Raw genomic sequence first — 25,707 nt, 5'->3', positions numbered from 1 at the left:
ATAGTCTTTCGTTTTGTTTTTAATTTGAGCGTTTAATTTTGTTTTTAATTTTGGTGGCATGCGGTCAGATTTATTTTCTCGGGTAGCTCCTGGTAGCATAACGGCAAAAGATGCCCTGAGACGTCTTGTTCACGCAGGAAAAGGTGAATCCGAATTGCTCTTATGCCAAGGATGAATTTTGTGGAACTTCGAAAATGCTATTTTTTATTTATTTATTTATTTATTAATTTCTGGAAAAGGAAAGGTGAATTAACTCATCTTTCTTAGAAAGGTAGCGGCACTTCGCTAGTCAAAGTACTTCAAATATGTTCCGACACCTGCACAGCTTCAGAGAACTTTTGTTTCTGTTTTCACAGAAAGAACCAACATGCAAAGTGGAAGGAAACCTGAAACTGCTCTTTTGACAAGGAAGTATTGGCTTTCTGCCTTTTCACATGTTTTCCTTTTGCGTCATAATGGAAAGAGAAGGATTTTTTGAATCATTGAGGCCAAATTTGGGCATCACTAGCTGAAGATAAGATGAAAGAAGACTTGAAAATATGTCAGTACTCTGTGACTGTTAATTCAGATGCACTTTTCACAAACAGAGAAGAATAGTGGTTAAAAGCGCTGCAGTTTCATCAAAAGGATCTAATGGAGGATCTATGTTGATTTTTTCTGTTATTGTTTTCCTTCTTGCCCCTCCATGAATCCCAAAAGAGAAAGATGGAAAGAATGTGTATGGAAATTGAGATAAAGCGAAAACTGAAGACAGTAATTTCAGTTTTGGAGTCTGTTTTCCAAGTGCTGTAAATGCCCTATTTTATCAAATATAACACACTGTTTTGAATAAATTGTATCATTTTTTGACCAGTGGGGTTTTTGTCAATTCTAAAAGTGGAATCTGACCTGATTGAAAGCTTTTTAAAAAAGCGAACCTATGACTCTGATCCCTTTTTTCAGGTGAAGTTTTTCAAGTTATCAAGAGATAGTGTTTCACTCTGTACTGTGCATTGTTGACCTGTGTTTTATATTCATATCTTAGAGATATTATTTTTAACCTGATTTTAGTGTTTATGTTGTATTGTGTTTGAGAAAAGTGTGAACAGACAAGGCACCTGAGATTTAAGTTTTCAAGAGCCTTGACATTTCAATGTTGTATCTCAGATTGCGAGTAGTCTGAGCCTCTCTTATAATGCACAGTGTACGCTAAATCTTTTATCTTAAAAATATGCCTTAAGATATTAGAGTTTTTACTAACTGGATGAAATTTTGATATCTGGACATTGTGTTTTGTAAGGAAATGCATGTCTGGGGAAGAGGAGCTGCCTAATGGATCATGGCTCTGATGTTCGCGGGGCATACTTTATTTCTAGCATTAATGATGTTTGATGTCTTCACTTTTGAAGAATCTGTAAGCAATTACTCTGATTGGGTGACTTTCATAGAACATGTAGATCAATATGAAAAACAGCAACTTGAAGGCCTTAGTGCTGAGCAGAAGCTGAAAAAAACAGTCCTTCATCCAAGCTTGTATTTCGACGCTCAAGATGTTCAAGCACTGAGGCAGAAGGCTCACACAAGCCATTTGCATCTCTTTAGAGTCATCAGAAGTGCCGTGATGGTTATGCTCTCCAACCCTTTATACTATCTACCTCCACCCAAGTACGCTGATTTTGCTGCGAAGTGGAATGAGATTTATGGTAACAATCTGCCACCTCTAGCATTTTATTGTTTGCTGTGCCCCGAAGATAAAGCTGCATTTGATTTTGCCATAGAATATATGGATAGAATGGCTGGCTACAAAAACTGGTTGGTTGAGAATGCACCCGGAGATGAAGTGCCACTTGGTCACTCTCTAACAGGATTTGCCACTGCTTTTGACTTCTTGTATAATTCACTGGAAAATGAGAGAAGACAAAAATATCTGGAGAAGATATGGTCTGTAAGCGAGGAAATGTATGAGTACTCCAAGGTTCGTTCCTGGGGAAAGCAGCTTCTCCATAATCACCAGGCAACCAATATGCTTGCTTTGCTTATTGGGGCTTTGGTTGCAGGAGTGGACAAAGGATCTCGGGCAAATATTTGGAAACACACTGTTGTTGATGTGATGGAGAAAACCATGTTTCTGCTCAATCATATTGTAGATGGGTCTCTAGATGAAGGAGTAGCTTATGGGAGTTACACAGCCAAGTCAGTAACCCAGTATGTTTTCCTGGCCCAGCGCCACTTTGGTATTAACAACTTGGAGAATAACTGGCTCAAAATGCACTTTTGGTTTTACTATGCCACCCTGTTACCAGGCTTTCAGAGGACTGTGGGCGTAGCGGATTCTAATTACAACTGGTTTTATGGTCCTGAGAGCCAACTGGTTTTCTTGGATAAGTTTATAATGAAGAATGGAGCCGGCAACTGGCTGGCACAACAGATTAGAAAACACAGACCCAAAGATGGGCCAATGGTGCCATCCACTGCACAGAGGTGGAGCACATTACATACTGAATTTATATGGTATGCTGCTGAAATCACTCCTCAGCCTCCTCCTGACTATGGTACTGCTAAAATGCATGTGTTTCCTAACTGGGGAGTTGTTACTTACGGGGCTGGATTGCCAAACACTCAGACAAACACCTTTGTGTCCTTTAAGTCTGGAAAACTCGGTGGACGTGCTGTCTATGATATCGTTCACTTTCAACCCTATGCCTGGATTGATGGGTGGAGAAGTTTCAATCCAGGACATGAACATCCTGATCAGAACTCTTTCACTTTTGCTCCCAATGGACAGGTGTTTGTATCTGAGGCTCTTTATGGACCTAAACTCAGCCATCTAAACAATGTCTTGGTCTTTGCTCCATCTCCTACTAGCCAGTGCAACCAACCTTGGGAAGGACAGCTTGGTGAATGTGCCCAGTGGCTGAAGTGGATTGGTGATGAGGTTGGAGACTCAACTGGAGAAATTATAACAGCCTCCCAGGCTGGAGACATGATGTTTGTGAGTGGTGAGGCAGTATCTGCTTACACATCAGCAATGAAACTGAAAAGCGTATATCGCGTTTTGCTGCTCTTAAATTCTCAGACACTGTTAGTAGTAGACCATATTGAGAAGGAGGAAGACTCTCCTGTTAATTCTGTCAGTGCCTTTTTTCATAATCTTGACATTGATTTTAAGTACATACCCTATAAGTTTAAGAACAAGTACAATGGAGCTATGATGGATGTGTGGGATGCCCACTACAAGATGTTTTGGTTTGATCATCGTGGGAGTAGCCCTGTTGCTAGGATACAGGAGGCTGAACAAGCAGCTGAATTCAAAAAGCGATGGACCCAGTTTGTAAATGTTACCTTTCCAATGAAAAATACACTTACAAGGATTGTTTACCTTTTCTATGGCCCGTATGTCAATGTTTCTGACTGTAGACTCATAGATAATGCAAAATCTGGATTTCAGATTTCACTCAGTGTCAACCACACCGAAAATACCATCTCTGTTGTGACAGAGTATCAGAATTTAAAGGCAAGGTTCGATTACTTGGGATTTGGTGGTTTTGCCAAAGTAATTCATGAAAATAAAGTGACCAAGTTTGGTGTCGGTACTGAATCTGTGAAAAAAGAGATAAAAAATAATAGAGTGGTTTTCCCATTTGGATTCAAAGTGAACATAATCGCAGGGTTAATTTTGGGTGTCAGTTTGGTCATATTGGCTTTTCAGTGGCGATTTTACATATCCTTTGGTAAAATGTTGCGTTGGATTCTGCTACTGGTTGTCACACTGTGGCTTATTGAATTGGTGGATGTGTGGAGCATGTGTACTCAGCCCCTCTGTGCAAAATGGAGCAGTGACATGGTAAGGCTAGAACATGATAAAGGCAATAAAGCCAAACAATTAGAAGGAAACCCCGTTGTTTTGCCAGATGTTATCATTACTTCACTTCCCACTTCTGGTGCAGAAATTTTAAAACAGCTGTTTTTCAATACCAGTGACTTTTTATACATTAGAATACCTACACCCTATCTTGAAATTCCCGAGACTGAATTTGAAATTGATTCCTTTGTAGATCCATGTGAATGGAAGGTTTCTGATGTTCAGAGTGGTAATTTTCGTCTTATCCAAGGGTGGCTCCAGTCTCTAGTTCGAGATACAAAGTTGCATTTACAAAACATTCATTTGTATGAAGCTAGCAGAAGTAAAATTGCTCAGCATTCTGCATTAAGCAAGGACAAAAAGAAAAGATCCAGAAAGAGAGAATCCCTGTCAGAGCAAAGAAGCAGGGCAAGAGGGAGTCAAGAAAAAGATGCTGAATATATCAGGGAACTGAGAAGACATCTCATCTATTATCCTAATGCACGACCTGTGCTTAGTTTAAGCAGTGGGAGCTGGACATTAAAGCTTCCCTTCTTTCAGGAAATCCTAGGACCATCAATGAAAGCTTTATATGTAGTGAGGGACCCACGGGCATGGGTCTATTCAATGTTGTACAAAAATAAACCAAGCCTTTACTCCTTGAAAAATGTTCCACAACACTTGGCTGCGATGTTTAAAGGGGAGAATGGTAAAGAAAAATGTAGTTTAAATGAAGGCTATGCCTCCGAATATGAACCACTGAGAAAAGAATTTTCAAATTCTAATTCAAATCCTATTTCGGTGTTGTCCTATTTATGGCTAGCAAACACAGCAGCAGCAATGAGAATAAATGGGGACTTACTCCCAACAAATTATCAGCTGATCAAGTTTGAAGATATTGTGAACTTTCCTCAGAAGACGGCTGAAACAATTTTTGCCTTTCTTGGTATTCCTCTTCCTCCTGCTAGCTTAAACCAAATATTATTTGCCACCTCCACCAGTCTTTTCTATCTTCCTTATGAAGGGGAAATTTCACCAAGTAGCATTCATGCCTGGAAAAAAAACATGCCACGTGAAGAGATTAGACAAATTGAGGATATCTGTTATTCACTGATGGACCACTTAGGATACCCAAAGTTTATAGAATAAATGCTGCTGGTCAGCAGAAATTTGCACTAATGATCTCTGACTCCCAATTTGTGGATAAATACTATAGAAGTTTGTTTATTCTTGTAAAATGTGTACAGTCTACTACTTTCAGAGAGATTATTTTAAGAAAAAAGTAACTGTTCTTGAAACTGTGGAGGATTTTTTGTTTGTTTTGTTTTGATTTGTTTTTCTTTAAAAAGAAATCGTAACTACTTTTGCTGCCTTTCAAAAAAAGCTGTGTGAACCTTTGCAGAACTACCATCTGGGGCCTCTATAGCTCAGGGGATTAGTAATAGAACAGAGAGCTTTTCACCTCCAGCTCACCAGTCTGATTCCAGCCCAAGTGGTTAGTACCTGAAAGTACTTATCATTTTATGATTGTATGATGGCTTATATGAAATTATACTTGTTAAACTGGTCTTGTTCCCAGTGGTGATAATTGGCACCCTTGGATGGGTTTACTGAAGCATTCTGTCTGTGTCTCACTGGTCACTATAGTGGTGCAAAATAAACATAAGCTAAGATTTAAGGTTGTTCAGCATCCCTTCAGCAGGAGGAAACAGAACATTTGAGTAAATCTAGTTCCTTATTTACAGACTGAGCAGAGAGACCTGGGATTGAAATTGATGTGGATATGAAATCTCATTGTAGGATATGGTTCCTTCAGCTCAGGGATGTGGTGCTTAAACTGGGTTTTGAAGTTTGATGAAAGAGAAGACTTAATTCTCTATGCCTGATAATGTGGTACCCTTTGTGAGCCTGAAGTAAACTATCTGGAGAAAAAGAAATGGGACAAAATCTAAGAAACTAGCAAGATTCCCCAAATGAGCAGTTAAATTTGGAGAAGATTTTGTGTAGTTTTGACCTGGCTCAACATAACCTAATTTTGAAGGTTATTAACATATTGGCTTCTTGCACTGCTTTTTTCTGAACCTCTTGTCTGAGAGGTTCTGCATAGATTTTCTCTTTTCGAGTGAGACTCTTCCATCCTTCTTTGTTGTAACACGTTTCTCTGGTGATTCTTGTGCGTAATTTCCCTGGGACCAGTGCAAATATTTGATGTCATTGGCCATGGCTTATTGCTGATGTTTGCATAAAATGACTGTCTGAGATTTAGAAGACCTCAGATAAACCTGTAGGTCTGTGTTGCTGAGGGATGTTTTGCTTGTCTGTATGATGAATTTCTGAAGGACAGCCATTGCTAACCTCAGGTCTTCTTTCAGCAAGGGGAGAGATCTGAAAATCACCTGTCCCTAAGCCACCTCACATTTGAGTGATGTTTCCCTGCAGTAAACTATTTCCAAAGTTGTCTGATTTTTATAATGATTGGTGTTTCTTTAACATGATGCTGTACTGTGATTTAGGTTTGGAAACAAATAGGCCTGATAGGATAGACATGTATTTGTCACAGCTTATTTTCTTCTTGAGTCACACTCTTTGTTTCGCATGTCCATTAAGAAAAAAAATTCCCATTTCCCAGTTTAACTTGCTCAGTATTCCCTGGAAATGCATGCATATTGTAAATGTCTGCAGATGTGTAAATCAGATCACAAAGAGACATCTATTTCCTTTACCGTTTGTTTTTCATTACAAATGGAATTGTCCTGAAATATGCTTCGGTTTGTGGGAGCTGGAATCTGAGCTTTGGCTTATTGTATTGAAATATGCGTGCAAGTGCTGTTTATTTGGGTGGTAAACATTAGGCAATGTCAAAGTGCGGTGAGTTTCTTCGTACAGATTACAGGTCCCCTTGCTAATTTTTAGTGTATAGAAGTTCTTGTCTTTTCTTCTAATCTTAGAATTATGTCCCTGTCTTACTCCACTGTTTTGTCCCTCCCATAGGTACATTTCACATCCTTTGGAGCACATTGGGATATTTCATTACGACCTAGATAAAAATAGCTCTTTCTCAGGCAGTCATTAATATGTGAAAAGAGGTCTCTACCATGATAAAGCTATTGATAATTTGTGGTCTCACTTACAATAACTTACCTGTCCTTTACTAGAGGTAGTTGTATTTTCCCCTTCAGACCTGTGTTTCACCCTTGGCTAGGTGGAGTGCCATGTTAAAAGAAATATTAAACAGGTAAATATACATTGATATTTTAGTGAAACAAGTATCATTCTCTCGAATTGACTTCTCTCTGAAGCCATTTTGGTTGTATGTTAAAAAAAAAAGTACTGATGTCTCTTCAGTTTGTACTTGATAGAATAAATTTCAGCATTCACCTTCTATTTCCACAATTTACACTCTAAACCAGAACAAATAAAAAGGCTTTGCTCTCTCAGATGTTTTAGGGCAACTGAAGGTAAGATTTGTGGGTATACAGAGTTATTCTCTTGTCACTAGAATCCAGAGGAGGAATGGTCACCACATAGACACAGACATTAACCTCCCCTTTCTCCATATAGTAGTGTTTAAGACTGTCAGTAAACTTTGAGAATTGTTTGACCTTTTTGAAAAGCATGCCTGTTTAGGACATTGTATTGAAAAGTGTTCTGCTTATGAAAACTAGTCTCAGTACTTTATCTTAACTTTGCTTCCTTTTTCTGCTTCTGTTAAATGTTGATACTTATTTGTACTGTATTGTGGTTTGAATTGTCCAATTATGACACAGCTAAGATTTTGATGTATTTTTTTAAAAAGGCAGGCTTAATTTAAATGCTTATCTCTGAATCATATTTGGAAGCATAAGAAAAATAAACACCAAGGAAAATATGTCAGTTATTTACTTGCTTTGTAACTAAGTGACATTGGCCCTGGGGAGACGCAGATAGGTCTTGGCATTCAGAGTTCTATCAAATAGCTTAAATCTATAGTCTCTGAGCACATCTAAATGGCTCTATTACTCCCAATAGGCTTTTGCTAGAGCAACATCTGTGTAGATGAGCCACAGTATCATGGTCAAATTTGTCCCTTTCACCCTCTTAACACACAGTTGGCGTGCAGTCCTCATCAAATTTATGTTTGAACAGTTAATTTGCCAGATCTTGAGTTTAATTTCTGTACAAGATCCTCAATTATGTAAAATATATAGCACAACTCATGGTGTAATACCATTCTGATGTGTTAAAATGGAATTTAAACAAAAAATTCTTTTCCAGTTCTATAAAGTTTTTGTTAACTGATTTGTAAAGCTGCAGTCATGGGTCGGAATTTTTTTTATTTGTTTCACTTGCTGTTGAACAAATGGTATGACTACTAGCAGACTTCTGTCTATCCTACAGTCAGTTATTTCCATTATTAGAGACACTATTTATTTGATGAACATAAACATACATTAACTGGAATATAATACTGCACTCCTAAAAACATTTAAAGTGTAAAGTTCAAGACTAAGGACGAAAACATGTGATCTCAATATTTCTATAAGTTAAAAAAGTTACCCCTTTTGCAAGTGGCCCATATGCTGGGTTCCATATGTTGTAATGTTTTGTAATTAGAAACTGTGATATTTCTTTAGGTGACTTAGTAATTTATCAAAATTATTTCTTTTTATTTACACAAATTTTCTTCAAGAGGATGAGTACTGGATCCTAACAGTTCTGTGATCAGAGCAACATAAGCTTTCATTCCTTTCTCTAGACTCCCCTTTAGCTTCGGTTCAGACTGAAACCTTCGTTTAAGTTGCATAATGGATGGGCTGTCTTCCAAGTGAAGAGTCTGTCTGGAGACACAGTCTCAAATTCCATATTTCCATATTGTGGAATATTATTGATTCTGAATTATGAGTCAAAACTGTAAATTGAGAGCTGCTCAGATTTGGAACATAAGTGGAATTATACCATGCTGATCTCAGTTAAAGTTGTGCTATCGATTTCAACAGGAACAAAATACTATCATCTACTGTCATCAGACTATTATCAACTAGTTAGCTTGACTATTCCAAAACAGAAGAAATTAAAGGAAGTAAATATCTCAAATGATCATGAAAGATTACCATTCTTGTTATTTGATGACAAAAGGAAATGTATTTTAATAATGTAAAAAAATAAAATTTCTCTATATTCTAATCAAAACTACCTGTAGGCTGTCTGATAAATTTATACGCTTACAAAAGGAGGTGTAGAAACAAACAGATAATCAAAATAATCTACAAAGTACAATTTTCAAATGTTAGGACTTTGATTTTCTTCAGTGAAGAGAAATTTGCTGATATATGATCAACACTATTCTCATAAAGGATGTGGATGGGTAATCTCATGCTGTCTCAGAAAATACTTAATAATGGGAAAGTGCTATTTCATGTTGCTGAAATGATACTGTTTTAAATTAAACTATACATCTTTTGAGCTGACAATATGCTGAGAGTTATATGTGATGGAGGAAAACAAGGACAGTCTGATTTCATTCACAGTTGTCTATAAGAGAATAATTTCTGAAAGGCTCTAAATTTATGCTGGTATAAATTCAACACTTTGTTTACTGCCTTTACTGAGAAAGATATTGTGGAGTTTATGAACATGACCTGAAATAATCTATTTCATATTAGGTAATTTAACTTTCATACCTAAATAAGGAGTTTTGTCACCCTAGAATCAATGGAAAGCGCATGCTGCCTTCAAAGGTAAATCAGATATTGCTTCCCTCTTTTTAAATACTCAAAAGCCAAGAGTGATGGAACTCTTACTTTAGATGCCCACTGACAGATTTCAAATGAAGTAGGGTGAATCTAGATTTATATGTGTATGGTCTTACATGTAAGTAGATTTCTGTGTCTGAGCAGTTCCAGTGCATACACTGTCCAAACAAAATTTTGTGAAACATCCTGCATAAAATAAAGCTGTTGTTAGTAAAATAATATATTTGTGTTATTCTTTTTTTTTTCCCAAAAATTATTTCACCACTTAGGATATCACAAAACTTTGTGATATGGTCAAGTGTATGTATTTAAAATTAAAAAATACATCTGTTTTTGTTTGTTTTGAATATGGAAACCACTGTTACTTTTCAGAAAGTATTGATAGCAAGACCTGATTTGTCTGCCCTTGGATCCACAGTAAGTACATTTGGTGTTAAGTAAAAGACCACAAAATAGCTATATTCCTAGAACAGAAAGGGTGATTTCCCATTCAGTTCTTGGGACAGCTGGTTCAATCCATAATTTTGAAGTCTCTTAGTCTATAAACATGTTAGCTATATGCAAACTGTGTATTTAGAATAGTGCCTCTTCTAGTTCCTGAACTACACCCTGGAATTTTTTCAGAGACTGATAGTTGGCACAGAGAATATTCTTAAATTTAAGTGTAGGTAAGCAAGTTGCAGTGACCATGAATGTTCTCTAGTGTGTTTAATTTATTTGTTTTTAAGACTCATAATCAAGATGACTGGAATAACTGAAGCCCTCTGGATCTCTTTTGCTGAATGTGGGCTGGCACAGACAGCATCTGTCAGATCCAGAGGCACACGTAGTTCAGCATCCTTATTGCTGCAAAGATCTATAACCAATAGATGCAGGTGCATCTCAGTTGCATCTAGTGTTCTGCAGCAGAGTTTTGCAGGTTTAACTGATTTTTTTTGTTTATTTAATTTAGAAGAGTATGCTTGGGATATACCTTAAACATAGCAAGAATAAGACCTGATTTTATCTCTCCTGTGAACTACAGGATGTTGTAAAGCAAAAGTTGGCATGTTTTTAAGTCTTTTTTTATGTGATATTTAATTGTGAAATAGGTTTAATGTTGGGTTTTGGTTTTTTGGGTTTTGGTGGTTTTTTTCTGTTTTGGTTTTGGGGTTTTTTGTTTGTTTGTTGTGTGTGATTTTGGTTTTCTTTTTCTGGAGAGTGTTAGCCCTGTGTTGCCCCTGTTAGTGACTGCTGAATGATTGTGCAGCATGTGCTTTTGCTTTTTAGGTCATCCTAGGTCATGTCACTGTACTCTCACAGGTAAATTTTTTTTGACCTTCTGATTCTTGAACCCAGCTTTGGCTTTTGAGAGAGTTGCATGGAAAATACCCATTATGATAGAAACAGCAAGGTCTGTTGTAAAAAAATGCTGCTGTCTATTGCAAATTCTTTGACACTGTTTATCTCCAGCTGTTTTCTGAAAGGTTGTTCACAGGGAATAAATGCTATGTACAAAACTGAGAGGAAACTAATACCAGGAGCATGATAAAAGGTGGACTGTCAGAGATAATTAATGCATACTTGTATCTGTAAAATCCAGTATTATTTTCCTTCTTAATTGCTTTTCTAAGAGAGCAATTGCTTACATTTTCTTTGGACTTTTTTTAAAACCTTTTTGTGTTTTCTTCCTACAGCTTGCCTTGAAATAGACTTTTTTCCCATGTTTTCTGAATCTTAGTTTGAAATGTTAATTTTGTTACTTTTTGAACCTTCTTCTATGTTTCAGGAGCTTCGAGTCTGTTCTCTTCATAAATTACATCCTACAGCTGCCACTTGATTTCAAGGAACATAATCTCAGGGGTGGTGAGGACTAGGATAGGTACACAGAAATGAACTGAGAAACAGGAGAAACAAAGCATTCAGCTACTGAGGAGAACAGACTTTAAAATGTGTGTTAGAATATTTAGGTCTTAATGAGCTGACATGTCATGCACTGTGAATGCCTGAATAACAGACTTTATTATTCACTTTAACAGATCAGCTGAACATTGTTTCAAAATACCAAATGAGTACTGATGGAACTAGAAGTTAAAAGGAAGTTTGCTTTGTATTTATTTTGGTTTTTTTCCTTCAAAGCAGTGTTATTCTTTTGTATTCCCAAGCTGTGTTAATTTGTAACAGGATAACTATTAACCAATGTAGCTGTATAACACAATTGTTGGCACCAAAGGATGCTTTTCAATTATAGAATGCAGCTTTGCCTGCTGGGTATAGATTCAATATTGATGATTTCTCAACTGCCAGCATCCTTTGGTGACATTTGAAAGAAAGGTTTACTTCTGCAATAATAAATTTTTCATGTTAAAGAATGAACTGCATTGTTGCTGAGCAAAATAGAGGTGATATGAAAACTTGTGTATTATAGACATAATGCTATCAGTTAGTCATACTTTTAAAAGTATGAGTGTAGCCCTCATCTATTCCTCAACCTAATTACTAACCTTTATAACACTCTTTAATAGCAAGCTAGACTAAGATGAATTTTCTTCTATTTGCTGAAAGAAAAGAGCAAGCCCACGTGAAAATACCCTGGCTTTGTTGATATACTAGGAATTTTTTAAGTTGCTGTTACGTGAATGTATGTCTGTACCTCTAAATCCCTCCAGGGTACATTAGCAAATAATACATAATGAATGTTCCTGTTGATTTCAGTGAGTAGGAATTTACTTATTTGTATTCCATTTTTCTCTGATAATAGCCACGCCTTAATACCCTTAATACATGAAGTGAATAGAATGATTAGTAAAGAACCAGGCTGGACAATATACAAAGGTTTCTGGTTTTCATTGTTCACAGTTTGTTAGAAGTGTTTGCCAGCAATCTGCTTCATCTGCATTTAGCTCAGTTTGCTCTGCATAGCAACAGACTCATAACACCCTTTGAAGAATCTCCCTTGAGAAGTTTAGAAGTTAAAGGTACAGTTTTAAACAGCTAATGTATATATCATTGCTTTACTGCCTCTTAAATTAATATAGGTGACATTTTCTTTTTGATTTAAAGGTGCAGGCAAAATGAAAAGAAAAAAATTACATTTCCTTGGAAGTTAAATGTAAATATATCATTTATAAAAAAAAAGATGGTTAGATGTTATTCAAGTTTAGAAAAAATCTATAGGGTCAGGTTAGAAAAACTACTATTAAATGTGTTGTTAAGTTATTACTTCTTGTGCTCTATAATGTATCCTGCAAAACAGGTACAAATATGACCAATTTGCTTTTGTTGGATTTCTGAAACAGAATCAGCTAGATACACAGTTTTTAACTGAAAGCAGATGCAATAACCTCATGAAAAGGTGATTTTAACCTCATTTAGATGCCTTGCAGTTACTTTTGTGCTTAGTGACTTTTATGTTGTGTTTTCAGTGAACACTTAGTAACTCCATTTTAATTTAATTTTTTGTTACTATTAGAGATGTATTATTTATAGTGGGAGAAATTGTCCATAACTTTTAAGATCTCGTAGTCTAAATGGTAAATTTCTGTTAGCATCTATATTTTAGTGACTAAAATTCAGTAACTTATATAGGGTTTATAGAGGATTCTGTGGGTGTGATGGAAGTTGAATTTAAATAGCTCAAATCTCAATCTGCTTCCATGAACCACTTGCAATTTATCCTTAAACATAATAATTTGCAGTATAGTCATAGAATCATTTAGGTTGGAAAAGACCCTTAAGATCATCAAGGCCAGCCCAGCACTGCCAAGTCCACCATTAAACCATGTCCCCAAGTGCCATGCTCTCACATTTTTTAAATACCTCCATGAATTGTGACTCAAGCTCTTCCCTGAGCAGGCCACTCCAATGCTTGACAATCGCTTTGGTGAAGAAATTTTTCCTCATATCCTTACCTGACACAACTTGAGGCCATTTCCTCTTGTTCTATCATTTGTTATTTGGGAGAAGTGACTGACCTCACCTCACTACAACCTCCGTTCACATAGTTATAGAGTTATGATAAAATTCACCCTCAGCCTTTTTTTCTTCAAACTAAACAACCCCAGCTCCCTCAGCTGCTTCTCCTCAGACTTGTGCTCCAGGCCCTTCACCAGCTTCATTACCCTTCTTTGGATACACTCCAGCACCTCAATGTTTTTCTTGTAGTGAGGGACTTCTTGGCCTTTTGTCTAAAATCAAGTACAGTCTAGCGTAGTATAAATGTTGTGCATGCATATCGCCCAGTTCCTAAAATTCTGCTAATTTTGGGAAAGAGTCAAAATGCTAGAAATCAAGCAATGTCAATAGTGTTGAACTAAGTCGTACACAGAAAATATATGCAGTGAAGTGCACAAAGATTTGAAGGTGATGAAGGCTCTCAGCAAATACAATAATTTTTTTTTGAATTTAGAACTTAAAACAGGCTCTGATATAGGAAGCTTACTGGGAAATGTTTAGTTTGTGGCTTGCTTTCCTTGCAAATCAAGAACTTCTATTTTTTTCTTAGTGTGGCATTTTAGCTGAAAGTTTTCTGAGACTGATCGTCCTATGTTCCTCTTTTTGATTCTGTAGTTTCACTATAAGACTTCTATTTATCTGTTTTAGAAAGATACATTTGTTTATCAAGAGTAAATTTGATGAACTGTTTCATTATATTTTCTTTCTGTTGCTTTAAAAATAGAAATCGTACTTGCAGGCATTTTGTGTAGGAATCCATCAGAATTTCTTAAAGTCACAAATTAGAGAAAGTAGTCAGAATATAACTGTGGTTGCAAACTCCAACAGACACTTCAGAATGTCATCTTATACCAACAAAAAGAATTTAACCTTATTTTCTCTGATGCAGCTTTATTACTATAGTTGTATACACCTTTTTTATTTAAAATAAGAAAAAAAATACCTTTATCCAAAAAAATACAGATTGTTCACAGTTGTAATCATTATTATTGTGGATAGCTCCTAGCTGGAATTCTGTGGTAAACCAAATCTGCAGTATCTTTTGCACCCTTCATGAATTCAACTGCGACAGAATTGCCAGCAGCTTAATAGGTTTCTTGCTCTGAGGCAAATCTGTTCATAGCACTGAAAACACTGGCAAACACATAAAGGAAAATTAATTTAACCATATTTTATCATATTTTATTCTTGTAGATCTTATTTACAAGTGAAGTTTGAATATTCTGCTTTTATTTTGATATAAAAATTCACTCATCTAAGTAAGTTCACCTGTAAATTTTGTTAACTGTACCTCTCCAAAATTTGGAGGGAGACAAAATTTACTGAAAGAAGAAAAGACTAGCCCTATTAGAAATCTAAGTTTGTTTAATTGACTAGAGAGTGTTGAATTTAAATAAACAAATGTTAAACTATTTTAAATGTTTTTAGCAAATGACATGTACTGGTTACATGTCTTTTGACTTTGAGTTACGGGTGTACTTCTCCAAAAAGAAATCCTCAGTGATGCCTCAAATCTCTGTCATTGTAATTCTGTTAAACAGAAACATTTCCTGGGTGATGGACATTCTAGAGATCCTGCAGAGAGTGCTAATGTATTTTAAATTAGCACATCGTATTAAACATTACCTCTGGACTCAAGGGCACTCCTTATGTTCTGCACTCAGTACCCACAGAGACTATATGTTACAACAATGGACCATTCAATTCTTACTGCAAAAGGATTGTAAAAGTAGCCTAAGATCTTTACCCGGCAGATTAGTATATCAAAAATAGTTGGTTTTCATATCAGAATGAGAACTCTGACTCTTGAACTATGAATACCAAGGCACAACATCACTTCTCATCCTGCTGTTATGTGATCATCTTTTTAGGACAAAATAATAGGATGTTCTTTGATGTCCTGATACCAACACAAAAGCTATGTCAAGAAGAAAAAATAGTAGTTTTAATCAATATGTAGCAATATCTCTTGCCTGAATGTATATAGAATCACATTTTTTGGGTGTATGTATTTCTAACTGAGGTCAGTATCTACTGGCACTAGAAAAACATGATGATATGCTAACTCATATTATGCATTGACAGAAGTAACCATCAATACAGGATAGGTTATAGCCTAGAATTTTTAATTTTTGCAGTTTAGTATTGCCAAAAATACACTGTAAATAGAATATTTTTATTGTGCTCACAGGGCATACTCTAAGCTGTGGAAAGAATGATCTCTTTTTTCATCAGAAGGCTTAGCAGATTTTTTTTTTTTTTGCTCTGTCTTTCACTGCTGCCAGCACAGCAGAGCAAAAGGACATAACTGGAGGAGAAGATACATGCCAGAACGTCCCTGCCATGTGATGGCCCTCAGGAGTGTCACCTTTGCTGTGCAACCACAAGTATAAACTTGAAGCCTATTGCTTCTTCCTAACTTGTAGATAAAAATCTTGGAAATCTCTTACTTTCGAGGACCCTACAGACTCAGAAATGAGAAGGCATTTAAAAAAATAACATTTGAAAGTACTTTTGACCTCATGACATATGAGATAATCACACAACTTCCATGGCCTTGACTGATGTTCTTAAAAGATTGAAAATGCCCAGATGTGGGATACATAGTCATGTAAAAGAAAAGGTAATTTTCTGGAATGTTAGAAACACAATATTTTAGCTCATCAAGCTATAAGTGTATGACACAGCAGAACTCGGGAACAGACAAGTAAGTTGACAGAACTGACTTCTGCACAGCCTCTGGTGCACAGCCTCTGGTGCTGGTTCAGATTGATAGCTGTGGCTGGAGTCAGCACAAAGGCTAGACACTGATTCCCATACTGATCAAAACAAATGCTGTCATGTGGCCTCATTCATGTGTCTTAAGGAGGCTGGAGGCTCCCTCCCTTAATTTCTTAGGTTGGTGAAAGATGCCATTGTAGATCCTTAATATTTTAGTTCTGAACTAGTGAAATATGCCAATGCAAGGCATGGTATGTACAAGGCCAAGTTCAAGGAGTTGGGCTGATAGTGGGGATGAGAGGAGGGAAGCATGTAGTGTGAATGAAAAGGCAGTGGCAGCTTGAGATGAACAACAGGGAGAAAGAGGGGTAAGATCAGAATACTTTGTAGAGGTCTGAACAATCTAGACATCTGCAAGGATGCAAAAATTTGGCATGTTAACAATTGTCTGCTGTAATGTTTGTAATGATAGTAGTCTATGTTAGCTGTTGTGCAATGTGGCTATCATTTCAGGTTTCTGCAAAGGAGAATAGCACAATTGGTTCTGTAAAGAAGCTTCATTTAATTTTATAATTAAGCACTTTTTACAAAAGTGAAAATTACTGGCATCGTATGTGGTTTGTTTAATGACAAATTGGATCTCAGAATGTAACATCTGGAGGGTTAGCTTTGGTTTTAATTTATTTTTTTAAATCACAGATTTACATTAGGAATGGATGCATAAAATATGTATGTCTGTGAACTACTAAAAACAAAACGTTAAGAGTGAGGGATATGAGAGCTTTCTATTACCAAGCATTTCAAATGAAATACTTTAAAACTGGGATGTCATTTGCAAAATCTCTAGGTCTCCTGCTTCAGTGTTATTAAACTAGATTGTAGCAAAATAATTTTATGTAACAAAATCCTATGTCTCATCACTTGTATTCTTTGTTTTCAATTTTTTTTCACATATCTTCTATGCATTGGAGGTTTTATTTATTTTCTGTGAATAAGCAGTGAACAGCCGTACATGTGTATCCTCAAAATCCAGTTGCTTTACCACTGTAAATTGGCATAGTACCACTGAAGATAATGACGCTGAGCAGGGCTGCAACAGCTGAGGTTAGATAGCCTTTTTTCTGCAGGAGAAATGTAAGTGTGGGGCAGAGACTTCATCTTGATGACAGGGTGGCATAAGATTTGGGAGGTGAGCCAGAAGACAGCTACTGTAAAACTCATCCTGTGCAATGCATTACGTTCCCCCCCATATGCCCCTCCTCCTTTCCTTCTGCAGTTGAAGAAGGAGCTCTGTCCACAGCCTGATTACAACCGGGAAAAGAGATCTCTTTAAAGATTTAACCTCTTTTGTTTTCTGTGCGTTGGCTTCTGTTCATTTAGATAAATAAATAAAAGCTCTCATTATTGTTGTGTAATCAGCCTGCAATCAAAAACACAAAGGGAAAATACTGACTGGCACTTGAACTACATTACTACTTTGTTCTCTTACAAGGCAATATGGCAGTCTCTGCTCTGATATTAAATAAAGAAAGATATTGAATCTTTATCTAAAAGCTGTGCAAGAACTAGCTGGGCACTATTTCTGTGCTTTGGGCACCTGAATAGTGAAAAACCTATTGATAGCAAAATAGATCACAGAGGTTTAAAAGATTGAAAGACAGGCCAAGTGGTTGCTAAGCTTTAGATTTACAGCTCTCTTTGAAGACCTGACTGAAATCATAATGATAAAGGATTTTTGCTTAGCATGCCTGCTACGGTTTTGTGAAAAATCACGTATTTTGGACTGTGTCCATACCTATGTGCTGAACTTCTGGCAGCATATTCCTGGGGCTGGTTTCTTTTCAGGGTACTTTTATATGAGCTCTGAATCTACATGTCCAGTCTTATCTCATGGCTACATCCTGCACCCAAATCCTGGAACTCAGTACGTGTCCCAGATCTGATAATGTAGTCACATTCTGAAGAGACTTGCCAACAGTGGAGTTATTTTTTTTGCAGAGCACAATAACAAAGGATGATGCCTGCTCTGCTTTCAAATGGTGAAATCAAGAAGCCCCAGTGGTTTCAATTCAGTTTCATTTAAAAATAATATCCTTGAATTTGAAACCTGCACAAGTGAAATTGAAATAAAGGTTTAAATCAGAATCATCAAAGTTGATTGTCACCCAGTATGTTAGAAAGTAAAGGTAAAGTAGTTTGACAAGGTAGTAGGAGTTTGGTTTTCTCCTAATTGGTTCATTTCCTTCTTTCTTTTAAAGTGCATGGCACTCCTTGGCTGCTTTTTCTGCTGCATGAGTGCACAATGCTGCTTGTGTTTTGGTACAGATCACCTGAACAGAAGATCTAGTTAAGATCAACAAGATTAGAAATTATTTAGAAAATATTATATGAAGACCAGCCAAGTAAGGCAAACAGACAAAAATAATGTGAATAAAAACCCCTGAACTTAATTTGAAATCACCTTTCAAGCAAGATAAAAGAAGAAATTAATTAGCCTAAACTTCAGGTGGAACTGCAAAGCATATACTTGCATAAAACTGCATATGAGGGCTGAGATGTTTTCCAGAGGCATCCTTTCTATCCTTTCTATCTCTTGAATTTGTAGCCATGTAGCTGTAATGCTACATTGGTCTCCTGTCACAGGCTTTCTTTATAATAGTCACCTTGTAAAGAGGATTCTGAGTTGAATTGTCCAAAGTGAGGTTTCCTTATTCTTGGCAAGTTTTCTGCAGCAGATGTTAGAGAAATTACAATGCAACAGAATTACAGGTGTTTTGCTGTTCTGCCCAAATTTGATATTGGCTTTTTAGAACCCAGTCGTCAGAGACTCAATGAATAAGTGTTTTTTAAAATCAGTAGAGTTTTTCTTTGGCTCTTAAAGCTAATGTATGTCTGTTTTAATGTGTATGAGCCAGCTTATAGCCCTCTTGCCTCCAGTCTTTTCTAGCTAACATTAGGCCACCAGTAAGAGGAGTGGGTATGAGAAGATTACTCTTGAGATCCCTACAGTTATAAATTCAATCCCATTTGATAAAAAGAGAAGATATTACAGGTCTGAGGGACATGGATCTTAGCCCATTTTTCCTCAAGGATATACTCTAACATAGATGAATTAGGGCTGGACATTTTGGAGTCCCATAGCTACCACATTTCTACTGGCATTTCTCTTCCGAACTAATAGCTTAAAGAAGGAGAAAAAAAAAAGGGTAAAAAAAAGAGGAGTTAAGGAGAAATGCCTGATTGTCTGTCAGTGACTTGTCCTTCAGAATGAAATTATCCCATTAGGACATGAGCAAGGAAGAAATAAGATTTCAAATATTGTGAAGATATTAATTTGTTTAAGCACCTAATGTAACTCAGTGCAGACAAAATAAGTTTTCCACTGAATACAAAGGAAGGAAGAGTGAGTTTAGGATTATAAGAAGATAAAAAAGGCTGTACTTGGTTGGAGCAAAGAACCATTCAACTCAGTGTGCTGTTTCCAGCAGCTGCCATATGTGAACACTTAGGGAAGAGTACAAACAAGGTAAAAGTAGGGTTCTTCCTCTGATCGCTTTCCCTGCCTTAGGACTGAGCTAGATGCATTTAGCAAATCTAAATAGATTTCTTTTCCATTAGGTTTTTCAGTCTTCCCTAGAGTCCATGTAAAATTTAGAATCTACTATGTCCTCTGGCAAAGAGTCCAACAAGGCAATTATTCCTTATTTTAAGTGCCATCTTTTAGCATTTCTTTTCAGTCTGGCACCTGTCATCTCTCTTCTAATCTGAAAAGTCCTTGTTTACTTAGTCATTCTATGCTTGAAAGCATACCACTCCTGTAATCATCTTCCCTTCTCTGATTTTTTGTTATTGTCTTTGCTAGGGGCACAAGAGCTGTTCATAGTGTTGAAGATGGGGGCAAACACAGATAGTAACTTATGAGTCAAATTTGGTTGTCTAATAATATTTTAAAGATACTTGCCTTTTTCTGCAACTGTAACCAGTTCTGTTTTGTACTCTGATTTTCCAAGAGAGATTTTGAAGTTTGCATTTGAAGCACAAAGTATTATAAATAAATTACAACCATATTAACTGAGTGTTTACAAGTCATAGCAAAAAACTTCAGGCACTGCTCTACAAAGCAAAGCCTCTGTTTACAAAGAACAGTGTCCAAAGAAACATTTCAATCAAATTTAGGCATCATCAAGTTTATTTTTTTTTGTTAGAATCAAAACTTGCTACTAGTTTTCAACTTCGTCACAGATAATAGATGAATTTTCAGGACAAAATAGGGAATGAGTAACTAATAAGCCTATAAAAATGCTGACAGAGCAGCAGCAGCCTCTCTGTTCTGACCATTAATGCAACTTGGGCTTCAAAGTCAGATGTATACTTCTGAAATTTTTACCCAGTTTGTTAAACTGCACAAGATGTTACTTGTTACGTCACGAAGTAGAATCATCCCTGAATTTTGCATGGCACTGCACAGAGAAAACAGACAAAAAAGAGTACAGGAACATCTAATTAACTCTTTAAATATTCAAGAGCTCTTACCTTGCTTCAGGAAAATAAGAAATGTGTTATACTGCAAAGATTTGCAAACCCTGTCTGTGTTTATCTCTTTATAGAAAAGTTACAAGTATATAGGTGATATATGGGTAAAATATACTCGATGCTTATATACCTTGTCTATGCAAAAATGTCTTTATCTGAATATGCTTGGAGAAGAACATCTTCTGCTTAGAATGTAGTGATGGCATTCTTATCCTGTGTGATCATCTGGTGTAATCTTCCTATATCAAAAAGAAAAGAAATCAGTCTAGTTTCTGAACACATAACTGTATGTCTGTCAATAGGAAGGAGGAGATTATACAAAATAGAGGATATGCTCTCTAAAAATTGCTTTGTCACTAGGTGGACTTTGGTGGAAACCTGACAAGATTCACTTTTTAGAGTTACCTAAGTACAACTTTTCTCAGTTGTTTGGCTTAGAGGTTTAAGTCTTATTTCCAAAGGAAGTGGTTCAATGGATGCACTTCATTCTGTTAAAGAATTATATTACACATCTAGTCCACATTCCCTGGATGTGTACAGACTAGTCACATGTACTCTTTGTGTGTTATAAGAGAATTATGGTAAGGAGGAGGATCCAGAAATCTCTGGCCTGTATAATGCTATGAAAGACAGATCCTTGAGTAATCTGAGTTATGGCATTGACTTGAAGTTTTTGGCCCTCTGATATATAGCTTGCCAGGCATCACAAAATGAGACTCTGGTTTTTCTTCGCATAAAACTCCTGTATCCCAAACAAATTAAACACTCTAGAGCACAAGAAGAATACACAGTTGCCAAATTTATAAATCATCTGGGTGATTACAGCACTCTATATATATTTGACAACCTTCAGCCTTCAATGAAGATACTGAATTCAAAAAAGCCATAGGATCCATCTGTGAGATGGCTATCAAAATGGTGTAGTGGCTAGGGTCATGCTCTGACTGATAGTCACATAACCATTCTCACCCCATCTGAGTTGTTAACAAACACTCACATCGCATTTACTCTTGGTGTACCAATGGTTTTGACCACAGTGACAAATCACATCTGCTGCTTAACTACATGTGTGAAAATATAGCTGAGTTCCTGCTCAACAGGGAATGATAGACTGTTTCAAGTCTCTACACATCATTTTTCGGATTGCAGTCAGTGATAAAGAGAACCCTAACATCTTCAATGTAAGGAACAAAGCAGCAAGGAACTTACTGATTATAGAAGACAGAGCTTCTTGGCTGCTGTCAAGAGGATTTGGGAAGCCTTCAGTCAGGGCTGAGGGGAAATACTGAAAAAGCCAGAAGCAAATATGGGATTGGAAGAAACAGAAGAGCTATGAAAGGGTATTACTCGGGTAGCATTCTCTTGGCAAACTCTGTGAGTCTGCTTTGTGTCTGACACTGGACAGCTTTTCCCCCCGCTCAAGTTGAGAGCTAAAGATGCCAGATTTCTACTATGCAATTGCAATGAATGGAAGATGTATGCATGTATCAGAAAAGGGTATATCACTCTCTATATGGACTTTCCAGCATGAAAGTCCAGGATAAGATTCACTACTATAAATATCTCTTCCAAAATATATTAGAAAGTATATTTTCAGAGTGCAAAACAGCAATAAACCAGCCATCTGCCAAGGTGCAGTGAATTTCCCCTATGATTTAGAAAGAGTGGGAATGCGTGATTTTATCTGGTTTGTATATTGAAAGAACAGCTTATGTCTCCAGAGGTGATTAAAGCACTGGAATTTATTTTGAAGTAATGAACTTGAAAGAAAAGGATGGAGAGAAGGAGTTATAGATGAAGGTCTTAAAGAAGGAGGTGAGGATGCTGAGAGTTGAAAAAAAAAGTAAGACTGGCAGTGAAAGCAAAGGCAACCTTCTGTACAACCTTTCCTTCATAAGCAGTGTGGCATCTTCTCAGTGTTTTATTCTCCTCTCTGTTTTATAGAGCTCCCTCCACCCTGCAGTGCCCTCTTGCCTCCCCTGATGTGCTCTGTAGCAATTTATTGTGCCAGAAAGAAAACTGTAGAACAGCAGGGAGAAAGTGTTAGGTGCATCGTGGGATCCAGTGTCATCCACACTGAAATAAGTGTAAAGAGGAGTTGTGTTCTTCTAGAATATCTTATAGATTATGCTCTCTATACTTCCTGGCATCCTATTTATAAAGGTGCTTGTTTCTTACCCCAGGATATTCTTGTTATACTTTAATTACAAGCTTTTTAAAATGGAGGCTAATTTAACTGTCCAATTTTCATTGGCAATGCTAGATGCTACTATAAAAATTTGAGATGACTTACAAATGTTCAATTACAGTAATTTGTCTAGGGAGCTGAAATGCAACACTAGGAAAAAAAAGTGTATTTTTTTTCTTTATGCTAATGTTTGTGAAATATTAATAATAACCTTACTGTTGAGAGCTACTTTCTTCAGTCTCCTGTATTACCTTATGCTTCATTTTGTGATTGCCCTTATTTTATTCATTTCAGAAACATAAAACTCGTAAGAAGTTCCATGCATTATTTTTGGTTCTGAAAAGGTTGCCATCCTAAATTTGCTACAAAAAAAAAAAAAAAGAAATAGAATATCTTGCTCGGAGCCAAATTACTATTTTTTTTAACTTATCAAGTATCAAAGTAGAAGTTAATATTTCCTTACTTAAAAGAAGCTACTGATTTTTAGCATAGATCATTTATCATAGTATTCAAGCAAGCCCTATTTATATGGTGATTTCAGAGTGCTGATTTGAACAAGAAATATTTCATCATTCCTTCATGAAATGATGGGTGGGTAGAAACAAGCTTTAAAAAAATTTAAAAGCAGAAATAAGTGCTCTTGTAAAATGCATTCAAGTATACTTTATATGCATGATAACTTGCTAACTTACTAATATTACAAAGATAGAGTTAAATTTTAGAGTTGCTGTTAAAAACCTTCTGGAAAATATGTTCCTAAGTAATGAAAGAAAACACTGATTATTTAGGTAGCATTCTTCATTTCTGAACTGAAGCTCTTTAAGGAAAGTCTGTCTTAGAGCACACATTATGTACAGAGAATCACCCCACTAGTGTGATTTGAATAACTAAATCAATGTTTCTCACCTGGCAGTACTTTTTGACGTAAATGGACCTCTTCTCCCATTTACAAGCACAAAAGAGACTGATTAGTCACTATCCTGTGATAATATATTTGTGTGAAAGGTATCAATTTCTGGTGATGGAGGGTCATGCCTCCCTGACTGGACCCAAAGACCTAGTATTAAAAGGTTTTGATCTTCTTTCTTCCTAGGAACTGAGTTTAGCTAGTGAAGGAGTTCAGATCTGTATGTGCAACATCAGGGTGACTTGAGTAGGAAGTGAAAAACACTGTTGGGAAAGATTTTGTGTATATTCTTAATGGGGAAAATAAGTGTTTGCTTATCTGCTGTGTTTAATTGAGTTGGGATTATAATTGTTCGAGTTTTCATTCCTGACTGCTTTTGTAATGGGAACAGTGTTTGCAATGTGTTTAGTCTTCCTAGGCTTTGTTGGGTGCATTAGCCTAGCTTTATGAAGGATTTACATTTTATATTTGCTCATCATATTATTTCCATAAGAAACAAAAAGGTCCCCAAATAAGCCCATCATACAAGACTATGAACAGTTAAAAGGAAAGAATTTATGTAGAATGTAAGGATAAGTGTAGCAAGGTTGGCAAGGGAAGTCAGAAAAGTATTTATGCTCTCAGAGGGTAACTAATGGTTTAATAGTAGATGGCATGCAGAAAAAACTGATATAGAAGTTTATGGGATGCTTTTATTCCCCAGTAGAAAATGCAGAAGAAAAAAAATAAAATAAAAGAGACCAAAAGTATGTAAAGAGCTTTAAGGCTGCAAAATATAGGTCAGGGAAAATAGTAACTGTTCAGTTTAAACCACTGTTTTAATGGACCTAAAGGATTTCACTTGACTTGTGACCTTCCAACACAAGCCAAGTTTTTTGTACAGGCTTTCTATTTTAGATAATAAACATATGTTGGACAAGTAAGTGCCTCTGGTATTTAGAAATAAAAGTCAATTTTATGGTGAAAAATGTAGTGGCTTATATATAGTAGTAGTGGTTGTTATCGATGGATGAAAATAAATGGATTAGTTTCAAAAATCATGGTGAATAGTGTTATGGAAATATACTGGAAATTATGAACTGAGAGATCCACAAGTAGAACAAAATGAAATCTGACTTTTTAATTTTTTAGCTGTATTTATCTTTTTTGTATCTCCTTTCCTGTTTTTCTATACAAACATATGTACATCCAGTAGTAAAGATAGAGAGGGAGTTCAGAGTTTAACAAAAATACCCTCTGTTCATAAACTAACCTGTAGCATTGAGAAAATAGGGGGAAATGTTACCTGATTAAAAATTATTATTAATAATAATTAATACATAGTTAATAATGCTGTATCTTCTGCTGAAACAGTTATTGACTGTAATTGGCTACTGCAGGAGGTGGGCAGAACACTTCCAGGTTCCATATTGTTTGTCGTAGTGGTTTGAGGGGATTTTTTATATTTTTTTAACATATTTGGTATTTAATGTTTTTTTTCTCATGTTTGTGGATTTTTTAAAGGATTCTGAAAAAAAAAAATAAAATTATCGGGGCCAAATATTTACTCCAAGCATATCTTGTTATGCTTCTTCAGCACAGAAAGGAGAGAAAGAATACTATCTTTGATACATTTTGACCTGAAGCTTAGGAAATTCATCTGAAAAATGTAATATAACCTGGATGTAATATTTGGGATTTCACAAAGTGTGTATAATGAAACAATGTTAAATGTTCTTTTAATAAATCAGAAAGTAGGAAATAAGTAGAACATTTGGGGGCTAGAACCAGACTTTGATGGCAGGGTAATTAATTTTTTAAAAATTGGTCAAAATACATATTTGAATTAACCAAATTTCAGAGAAATTGTATTTTGAATGTGTCAAGTTGTTTC

The 25,707-nt window shown here is 36.1% G+C and overlaps 1 protein-coding gene across 1 annotated transcript in view; it reads left to right on the top strand.

The window, feature by feature from the left end:
* DSEL (dermatan sulfate epimerase like) overlaps window positions 1-9,768 on the top strand; it is an 11,209-nt gene extending 1,441 nt beyond the window's left edge. The window contains exon 2 of the mRNA XM_029959405.1: window positions 357-9,768. Within this exon, the coding sequence (XP_029815265.1) occupies window positions 1,319-4,969 (3,651 nt within the window). The 5' untranslated portion in view covers window positions 357-1,318 and the 3' untranslated portion in view covers window positions 4,970-9,768. The remainder of the gene's footprint in view (window positions 1-356) is intronic.
* The last annotated feature ends 15,939 nt before the right edge of the window (window positions 9,769-25,707 follow it).

Source organism: Manacus vitellinus, unplaced genomic scaffold (genome assembly GCF_001715985.3).
Source record: "Manacus vitellinus isolate BGI_N305 unplaced genomic scaffold, ASM171598v3 scaffold_1_pilon, whole genome shotgun sequence".
Taxonomy (NCBI): Eukaryota; Metazoa; Chordata; class Aves; order Passeriformes; family Pipridae; genus Manacus; species Manacus vitellinus.
Note: the sequence above shows the minus strand (reverse complement) of the source record. Positions and strands in the feature narration are given on the sequence as shown.